Source organism: Rousettus aegyptiacus, unplaced genomic scaffold (genome assembly GCF_014176215.1).
Source record: "Rousettus aegyptiacus isolate mRouAeg1 unplaced genomic scaffold, mRouAeg1.p scaffold_m13_p_2, whole genome shotgun sequence".
Taxonomy (NCBI): domain Eukaryota; kingdom Metazoa; phylum Chordata; class Mammalia; order Chiroptera; family Pteropodidae; genus Rousettus; species Rousettus aegyptiacus.
Window position 1 is genome coordinate 62,432 of NW_023416295.1, and position 9,741 is coordinate 72,172.

General features: G+C 69.5%; 1 protein-coding gene across 1 annotated transcript; it reads right to left on the reverse strand.

The window, feature by feature from the left end:
• Positions 1-3,667: 3,667 nt before the first annotated feature.
• Positions 3,668-6,410, reverse strand: NEU4 (neuraminidase 4). Its single transcript, XM_016135146.2, has 3 exons — positions 6,210-6,410; positions 5,869-6,124; positions 3,668-4,659 (listed from the first exon to the last, which is right to left on the reverse strand). The coding sequence occupies exons 1-3, from the start codon at positions 6,408-6,410 to the stop codon at positions 3,674-3,676; spliced, it is 1,443 nt and encodes a 480-aa protein (XP_015990632.2). The 3' UTR covers positions 3,668-3,673.
• Positions 6,411-9,741: the final 3,331 nt, after the last annotated feature.

Genomic DNA, 9,741 nt, shown 5'->3' on the forward strand with positions numbered 1-9,741 from the left:
GTCTGGGGCAGGGTTTGTCGTTGTCATTTCGCTTTCTGCCACGACCATGTTTGTCTCTTAAGTGGAACGTTAGCCGATTCACACTGATGGGACCCGACTCCGTTGGCTCTGTCTCTCTCACCAGCTCTGTGGATGTTTTCTCAGGTTCTTTGCCTCTTTTGAATTGATCACTTTCTATTTCTCCACGTGTCGTCTCTGCTCTTTCGGTGACGCGACGGTTTTGCTACTCTTTCAGCATTTTCCCTCGAGATCGCAGCAGGCATCCTCGGCCGACGTAAGTGGGTGCGTCCACCTCTCCTTGGACAGCACGAGGACCTCAGGGCACTGCCGCCCCCCCCCCCCCGCCGTTCCGACTCGGCTCATCTTCCGGTGCCTCCCGCTCCGATTCCGTCGGTTTTACTACACGGTGCTCAGGTGTGCTTTTCTTGTTGATTCTGCTTGCGGTCGTGGGTGGCCACAAAATCTCTGTGCCAAACTGTCCAAACCCAGGTGTGGCCGCCACCCCTCCCAGGACCCGGAAAGGGTGGAGGGCCAGCACGCCGTGCGAGCCTCCTCCCCGGGGAGGCATCTCCGTGCTGCCAACCCAGGCGAGGGCACAGGCCCCGAGCAGGTAGATGGCCATGCATCTCAGAAGCTGGGGCTGCGGCCAGGGCTTCCGACGACATGGTTCGTGTCAGGCTGCGTCTTCACAGGTGTCACGTGAAAGTCCCCATTTAGCTTGGGTGCCCCGGAAGACCCCCGGGGAGCTGCCTCCTCCCTGCCCACAGGACCTACCCGGTGTGGGCAGTCCTCCCTGCTCCCCCCATCCCAAGCCGTTCCTCACAGATGGCCGTCTGAAGATGGATGAAAACAACCCTACCTCATTTACAGCTTTGTTCTTGGCGCCGTCCTGAGCAGCCCACGACCCAGAGCCCAGTTATTTTCCCTTTCTTTTCTGCTACAGATACCACCTGGTAAGGACCCCCTCCCAGTTCCCGTCAGCTGGAACCGCCCAGGGCGGTGTTTTCTGGCGAGGCGGAGGAAGCTAGAAGGCCAGGGTCCCACTGCTCAGCCACGAAGCTCACGCTCACCCTCTCCGACTACCGCGAGGCTCGGAGGAGGGCCAGCGAAGGCTCACGGCCATCCAGGAAACGCACGATGGGCCACCGGTTACCCGTCCCCTTGGAAAAGGGGTAGCAGGTAGAGAACACGCAATGCTGACAAGTGTGCCCCCAAAAGCCTTCTCACACGGGACCGACGGGCCTTCCCTGTGAGGGAAAGTCTCTTATCTATTATAAGAAACATGACCGAGGCCTTCGCTCAGCCCCCACGTTCGGGGATCCGTCCTGCGGAATCCAAGTCCGTTTGTCGGGACGGTGTTCAGGGGTGTGCACTGCAATCATAAACGGACACCGGGTGACTGTCCCTCACCAAGGACGGCGGCCAGGTCGCGGAGCCAGACCAGGCGCCGCTAAGTCAGGGAGGGGGTCGAGCGAGGCTGTGGTCGGCGGCCAGGCTTAGAAGGAGGCAGGCCCTGGACGGAGGTTTGCGGGCGAGAGGCCCCCGGGGGCAGCGCCTGAGGGTCGAGGGAACCAGCTGTGAGCCGCAAGCCCTCCGCAGACGAAGGGGACCAGCCTCCAGCCTCGTTGGAGGGGGTCACGTCCTGGCCGCGCGGCCCCTGCACACGGGGGAGCCGCTGGGCCACCACCGTGCTCTGGGGAAGGGGCCGAGCACGAGTGTGCCCCGTCCGCGCTGCCCACGGGGCGCCGGGCCAGGCGCGCGCTCTCGCCTCAGGGCTGGTCTCACAGTTGGAACAAGCACGCGTCGCCACTGCAGCTTTCCAATCACCGAGGTGGAGAACACTTGGAAGGACGCTGCTCCCTGCCCCGAACTGGTGAGCCCACGGCAAGCCTCGGCCTCCACCTCCGCATCCGGAAACCGGGAGCAGCGACCGCCGCACGGGGCGGGCCTCACGCAGCGCCAGGAGACGCGGAGGGCGAGCGGCAGCTGCGAGGCCTCTGTCCCCAGGACCTCCGCCCGCGGCGGGGCGAGGGCCGGCCCCTGCCTGGGGGTCCGTGTGCGGGGGCGGAGGGCGGGCCCCAGCGAAGGGAGGCGTCGCAGGGCCGCACCCCCTCTCCCGAAGCCCCCCGTGGAGGCGTCGCAGGGCCGCACCCCCTCTCCCGAAGCCCCCCGTGGAGGCGTCGCAGGGCCGCACCCCCTCTCCTGAAGCCCCCCGTGTAGGCGTCGCAGGGCCGCACCCCCCGAAGCCTCCGGGCGGCGTCCTCTCTGCCTCCTCAGCTTGTCCCGGGGCAGGTGCCCCTGGCTTGTGGCAAAATCACCCCGGTCTCTGCCTCCGTCTCGTGGCGCCTCCCCCCAAGTGTCCTTTCCTTTCCCTTGTAAGGGCCCGCGCTCACCCAGGATGGTCCCATCTCAGTCCTCGTCTTAATCACAACTGCAAAGATCTTCTCCTAAGGTCAGGCGCCGTCTGAGACTTGGAGTGGACATGAATTTGGGGGACGTTACTCACCCAGTCTAAACGTGAATGACGGGACAGGAGCCGCACGCACCCGAGTGCCGTGCCTGCCGAAAGCCCCCACCTCCGACCCATCTTTGCTGGCTTCTCTGGTTTAGATTTTCAAACAGAGCAGCCCCCCAGCCGCTGCCCAGCGCCCCAGGCCAGCCACTGTCCTCGCGGGGGGTGCGGCTGAGCGTGGAGCGCAGAGGGTCACCAGTGCCAGGTCACAAAGCAGGGATCTGGCGAAGAAACCACTCTCGGGAGCCACTGCGGGGAGCCGACCGAGGGCAGCAGACAAGGGGCGCTTGTCTGAGACACAGCTGCGTCCCCGAGAAGAGGCAGTCGGGGGGCGGGGGGACAGGCGCGGCGAGGGCCAGAGCTGGGGCTGCAGGGGCCACGTGCACAGCAGCTTCGGTTTCTCTTTATGGCTTCCTGCTTATTCCAAGCTTCCCACAACGAGCATGTTTTATTTCTATAACCAGAAATGAAGACTTTGAAAAGGAGAAGAAACAGGCGCCTCGGTGGGGGCAGGTCCTGGGCAGCGACCCTGCGCGGCTCTCACACCTGCTCCCCTCACCGGAAGCCGGGGGACAGACCAGCAGCCCTCTGCAGACCGCAGACGCCCCTGGGACGCTGTGCGGCATCCCCCTTCCTGTCGGCACCCTGCCTCGTCTCTGACAGCCGCAGGGAGGGAGTGGCCCGGTGGGCGGGCGGTCATGGTCACGCTCGCAGGTCACGGTCACAGGTCACGGTCACAGCGAGCTAGCCCAGGTCGGCCCCCAGGACTCTGACGGGGGCGGAGCTCAGGAGAAAACACCCCCGTCTCCTGCTCACCCGCCAGGGAGCAGAGTGAGGGCGAAGGGCCGGCGCCCGTCAGGGGGAAGCCCTCGGCGGCAATGTAAAGTCACCAGGGGTCACCCTCGCCCACGCCCACCTGCTGCCCTCACCCTAGAGTCGACCCCCTCCCCCCCCCCCCCCGCGAAGACCAGCTCCCTTGCCTGACATGATTAAAACGTCTGTGGAACTGCGTGGCGCCCTGCACAGGCCCCCTACGACCCTCTGTGGAGAAGCCAAGGGACAAGGCGCCTCTGAGCCAGCACCCCGGAGCTCCAGCCAGGCCCGGGCCCACGCCCACCCCCACCGCCTGCTCCCCCCCTCCCGGCCTGGTCACAGGGCCCTTCAGGATGGCCAGCAGCGCTGCTCAGACTTGCCCCCGGGGCTGCGCGGGCCAGGACCAGGCCGCAGCTGCTGCAGGACCTCCCGCAGCGAGAACTGGCAGAAGGCAATCTCCTCGTAGGAGACCTTGGCCCCGCACTCATACAGGCAGGCGAAGGTCAGGGCGCCCTGGGGGGTAGGCCCAATGGACGCCAGGTCAGAGTACCCGCTGGGGCCCTCATAAATCACCCAGGGCTCCGTCCAGCTGTCGGGGTCCAGGGGGGACCTGCTCAGGCGAACACCCATGTGGAGCCGAGCCCTGCGCCCCGTCGGGTGGGAGTACAGCAGCCACGTGGGGCTCCGCGAAGGGGCGGCAGGGGGCCCGAGGAACTCCACGTTCCTACCGAGCCCAGGCCCTGGGCCGGGGTCCCCTGAGCCGGGGTCCCCGGGGCTGCTGTCACACCCCTCTGTCCCACCTTGCACCCCACCCCCTTGGGTGTCTCCAGGGCCCTCCTCTGGGGGCTCCTGGACTGCAGGACAGAGGCTTGAAAAGATGGGGACCTTTCTGGAGCCCACTGACCACCCCTCATCTGGAAGCTGGCTGGTGGGTGGGGCCAGGAAGCCCACGATGCTGCCCTGGCAGCCTCGGGCAGTCTCCGCCAGGGCGGGCACCAGCTCCCCGGGGAGGAAGGAGGAGCCCTCGTCTTCGCTGACCGCCTGCACGCGGCTCCCCAGCGGGCTCCGGGCATTGCAGTAGAGGACGCTGCTGGCCTGCCCGCTGTCCACCACAGCCAGCTGGCACTCGCCGGAGCGCAGGTTGGGCACGAGGCCTCCGTGATGCCAGGTCTGGCCGTGGTCGTCGCTGTAGAAGGCGAAGGCGTGGGCACTGGTCCTGCAGACCTTGCCGAAGCACTCGCGCCGGTCCACACGGTAGGCGTAGGCTGGCACCAGCAGGCGGCCCGAGGGCAGCTGGATGCCGTGGCCCGGGCCCACGGCAAACGTGGCCCAGTCTGCAGACGGGAGGGACTGCAGGTTACCCCGGCAGGGAAGAGCCACGGCGGTGGGGGATGGGCAGGACAGGGGACCAGGCCCTGGGCTAGGAGGGCACAGCTTGTGAGGAAGGCCCTGCTGACCATTGCACCCTCCACTTCTCTGGGCCACCCGGAGTCCTCCCAGGCTGAACCAGCCTCCCAGGCCTTTAGGAGCCGGGAGGCAGGCAGGCCACTTGCACGCAGCAGGTGGCCAGTTTCTGAGCCCAGGTGGGCAGCCGCCCACGGCGCCTGTGTGTGCTGTCCGGACAGGGCAGCCGCGCGGCGTTAGGAGCTTCGGGCCGGGTCTGAGCAGCGCCCCTTGGGGCTGGGGTCATTCCCTGGGGATCCGGCCCACAGCAGTAGAGCTCTGTGAGGCCTGTCCAGGTCTGAGCCTGCCACGCCCCAGTCTCCCCCTCCTGCCAGGGTCGAGCGGCCCCTGAGAGAGCGGGTGGGTGGGCAGGCCCTGGGGTGCGGGCAGTGAGCGAGGGAAAGCTCTGAGGCGAGGCCCGACACACTGCAACCCCGCCTCCCGCAGGTGAGAAGGGGGAGGAGGAAGTGGTTAAGGAGGCGAGGCCCTGAGGTTTGGGGGCTCAGATTACAAGGCAGCGCGGGAAGATGGCCCAGCCTGTCCCTCCCACCAGCCCCGGCCTTACCCACACCCGCTCCCGGGGATAATGGGTTCTGGGGGTGAGCCGGCCTCGCAAAGGGAGTCGGTGTCCTGTAGGCCGGGGCGGGGCGGGAGCCCAGGGGCCTGGAGCCAGACCGTCCCAGACCGGCAGTGCCACCCCCGCCCCCGCCCCGTCCGGGCCCCTGTCCGCCCCCCCCGCCCCGTCCGGGCCCATGTCCCCCCCCCCGCCCCCACCCCCGCCCCGTCCGGGCCCCTGTCCCCCCCCCCGCCCCGTCCGGGCCCCGGCCCCCCGCCCCCGCCCCGTCCGGGCCCCTGGCCCCCCCGCCCCGTCCGGGCCCCTGTCCCCCCCCCCCCCGCCCCTTCCGGGCCCCTGTCCGCCCTCCCTCCCCGTCCGGGCCCCGGCCCCCCGCCCCCGCCCCACCCCCGCCCCGTCCGGGCCCCGGCCCCCCGCCCCCGCCCCCACCCCCGCCCCGTCCTGGCCCCTGTCCCCCCCACCCCGCCCCCGCCCCCGCCCCGCCCCCGCCCCGTCCGGGCCCCGGCCCCCGCCGCGCCCCGCCTACCGCGCTCGGCGCCGCCCACCGCCTCGGCCGTGAGGTCCCGCGCGCCGCCCCAGCTCTGCCCCGCGTCGCGGCTGGCCACGCAGCAGAGGCGCGCGGCGTTCCTGCCCGCTGCGAGCTGCGCCGCCTCGGGCGTGCGGCCGCGCACGGCCACGAAGAAGAGGAAGACGGTGCCGGTGCGCGCGTCGCGCACGGGGCAGGGGTTCATGGACCGGTGCTCCGCCAGCGCCGCCGTGCCCAGCACGCGCGCCGCGTCCCACTGCCGGGAGCGCGGGCGCCTCAGTTCCGCGCCGCGGCCCCGGCGCCCCCCGCCCCCCGCGCGCCCCCGCACGGCGGCCACTCACCCGCACGGAGCCGCCGGCCAGCGTGCCGCGCCTCTGCACCAGGCGGTGGGCGTGCGCGTCGTCGGGGCTGAGCCGCTGCTCCGCGAAGGCCAGCAGCGTGGGCCCGGGCGGCGCCGGCAGCAGCGCGGGCACGCGGTAGGTCAGGCCGCCTCTCTCGCTCCGGAAGAGCACGGTCCGCGCGGGGGCTCGGGTGGCGCCCATCTCTGCGGGCGCAGCGCCACGGTCAGTGGGCCGCGGGGTCAGCGGGCGGGGGCCAGGCGCGCCCTCCTGCGTCTGTCTGGACGCAGCACGGAGGCCCCCGCCCCCGCCCAGCGCCTGCCCCGTCCCTGGCTCCCCACCCACCCCTCCCCCGCGGCCACTGCGAAGGCCCCTTTCCCTCGTCAGCGCAGCCCACAGAGGGGAACAGGGGAGCCTGGCCAGGGCCCCCGAACCGCCCCTGTGCCTGGATGCTGTCGTCAGGGGCCTACCCGGCAGGAGGCCGGCCAAGTGCACAGTCAGGGCCCGAAGCTTTGGACAAGGAGGGCCACACAAACAGAGGCACAGAGACACGCAGACGGACACACGTTCGCGCCGATGTGCACACACAGGCACCAGGCTTCCAGGAGGAGGGCGCCCCAGCTGCCGCCCTTCTCAGGCCCGCAAGGTCACCGGCGAGGGGGTGATGGGGGGTGGCCAGGAGAGGTGGGAATCACCTAAAAACACCGGGGCCCTAGCAGGCCTCCTACAGAGAAGGGCCCGAGACAGACAGCTGCAGAGACCGGTGACCCACTGCCTCAGGGCTCCCGATTGAGGCTGGGGTCCTGGAGATGTCCAGCAGAGCCACTGCCACCCTTGGGGTGGTCCAAATAGCTCCCACATGTACCTCGAGAGAGCTAGGGACAGTGCAGGCCAGAGCGGCAGTGGGAGGGACCCCGAAGAAGCCAGAGGGCCCAACACCCTACCATTTTGCCTCTGCCCCATCTCATCAGGAACCGTGGGGGGGAGGGGAAGGGGGCAGGCGGTCTCTAGCCTGTGCACTGAGATGTGGCGGAACTTGAACTTGCAGCTGCTGCGACACAGCGCTGGAAGGAAGATGGGTGCCCTGCCCCGCTGCCCCCCCCCACTCCCCGGCAACCTGGAGCCGGGCTGGGGCAGCGTGTGGCAGCGGCTGGGTGGGCCTCCTGGATGCGCGGGAAGGGGGGGCATTGCTGGTGGGGGGGGGTGGCTGGCCAGACGGGCACCAGTGGCAGCCAGGAGGAGGGAGGCTCCCTCCCACCTGCCCTTCCCCATCCACCCCTTGCCCTGGGCGGGGGCCCCACACAGCCCAGCCCCCTAAACCTCAGCCGGGCTCCTGCCGGGGTGACACAGGGCGCCTCGGGCAGCCTTTCCGGGGGCTGCCCCACTCCCTGGAGCATGGTCCTGAGGGAGACACTGGGCAGGGCCTGGGGCAGGGCACACGTGGCCCTGCACCTCAGCTGGCCGCCTGGCACGGGCCTCTTCCCCAGCTTTGCACCAGGGCAGACGCAGGGTGGCTGGCCCCAGGGAGGGTGGGCTAGGTGGGCGGGGGCTGCAGGCAGACAAGGCGCCACGTGCAGAGATGGCCCTGGGACCAAGGCCCTGTGCACAGCACATCCGACAGGACAGCCGGGTGGACAGCAGGGCCAGGGATGAACACACTCCCTGAAGTGGGGGGCCTCGCTCAGGCGCACGGTCGGAGCGCCTCCGCGCCTGGCGTCCCCAGCACAGACGCCTCCACCTAGCCCGCGGTGCCCAGGACGGCCTGCTCCTAGAGCTGTCCTGCTGCCGCCGAGACCCGCAGGCTCCCTGCCTGGTCCCCAGGGCGCACACCCCGCCCCCCTGCGGAGCTGAGAGCAGCTCCCATGTCCCGGAAGCCCGAGGCCCCGCCCTCCGTCTGCATCCCATGGGCAACCGAGCCGAGCAGGAAGCAGGTGCGGGCGCCACGTGACCCTCCAGGCTGGACGGACACAGCGGGACATTCTCCTCTGCACTTGGCTCGCTCCCCAGGGCCTGGGACGACCAGGAACTGGTGTCAGCAGAATCACGGGGCCCAGGCAGCCTGGGGACGGAGTGGCAGAGAGGGAGGCTCCCGAGACTTGCTGGTCACTCTCCTCACTGCATAGAGCTCACAGGGATGCTGGGCACCCCTTACCCGTGCCAGAGCCCCACTGTCCCGGGGTTGGGCCTCTCGGGCAGTCAGCCGGCCCTGCCCAGTGTGGCCGAGCCAGACAGCCATGTCCCGGCGCTGACGGCAGCCGGTACCACTAACTCTCGGTGCCCATCCACTCTCCTCAGGGTCGTGCCTCACAGAAGGGCAAACTGAGGTGCAGAAAGCAACAGCACGTCCCAGAGAAGCTGGTTCCCTGACGCTGGGCCCTGGGAAAGCTGTCGGGGGCCATTCCGCCCGCAGCCTGCCCTGCCCAGCCTTTGTCCTGGAGCACCGGGGCCAGGCCAGGTCGCTGCCACACTCACTCCCACGTAGGCACCTCTGACCCCGAGCAGGCCCGCAAGGAGCAGCGGCCCTTCGCACAGAAGTCAGGCGCAGGTCTCTGGGGCTCCCATCTGATCCGAGTGCCCCTTCCCCCTGGTGGAGCGTCATCCCTGGGCCCACCTGACTGCCAGGGCGGGGGCCGTGGCCGGGGGCTGGACAGCCAGTCTGCATCCGCCCATCCGGGGCCCAGAGATTGTCCCGCTGGGGAGCCATGTGGAACCTCTGGCTGGACGGCCCTCGGGCCACTCGCCCATGGTCCTCAGCCAGGGAGGATGAAGGGGGCGGGTCCTGGCCAGCAGCCGAGTCAGGAGCATGGGGACTCACCTGGCACCGCGGGGAAGCCTGGGGTTGGCTGTGGGGCTGTGGCGGCGCCTGCCTGCCTCTGTAACCCAGCACGGGCGGGGACAAGGACCACTGTGTGCCGGGAGGCGGAGCTGGCCCTGTCCCAGGGCTACGTCAGGACTCCGGACCCTCCTGCCTGCAATGCAGACTGGTGAAGCAGAGCACTCGGGGTGCAGAAGGGCTTCAGGGTGGGGGAGTGTCAGCACTCGGCCACCCAGGTCCTTTCTGCTGGCCGACCAGCTCCACCCTGGGGCGCTCGGGACCTTCCACAGAGATGCCGCCCCTGAGAGCACGAGTGCCCAGCCCCACCGAGACCCACACTGCAACCTGGGTGCCTGCCTGCCTGCCCCTCCCTCCGCCCCCAGGACACGGCACCCCTGGCCTCTGGGCCCCACTGGGCTCCGGCCCTGGTCTGTGCCAGGGGCCGGGCTCAGGCCTCCTGCTGTCTCCGAGGTTGTTTCATGGGTGACCACTGCCCAGGTGACCACGGCCCGATCCAGGGCTTCAGCGGAGGTGCCGCTTGTGAAAGAAGCTCTTGGAGGGGCCAGCCTTTCTTGGGGTCTCCCTGGGCCCTGCCTGCCCCCCTTTTCTTGCCCCCCCCCAATGTGGTAGGATTTCAAAGGGAAAAACAGGAAAACCCACACACGGACGACAGCCCGCTGCGTCCCCTTGGTCCTCTGGGCCCAAGGGTTCGTGGGGGAC

What these genes read in the sequence shown, in the direction of transcription:
- NEU4 (XM_016135146.2), bottom strand. Translation starts at nt 6,410, where the DNA reads ATGGGCGCCACCCGAGCCCCCGCGCGGACCGTGCTCTTCCGGAGCGAG. An exon ending in TGGCCGGCGGCTCCGTGCGG is followed by an intron (nt 6,125 to 6,209) that starts GTGAGTGGCCGC and finishes CGCTCCCGGCAG; the next exon opens with TGGGACGCGGCGCGCGTGCT. An exon ending in GGTGGGCGGCGCCGAGCGCG is followed by an intron (nt 4,660 to 5,868) that starts GTAGGCGGGGCG and finishes TCCCGTCTGCAG; the next exon opens with ACTGGGCCACGTTTGCCGTG.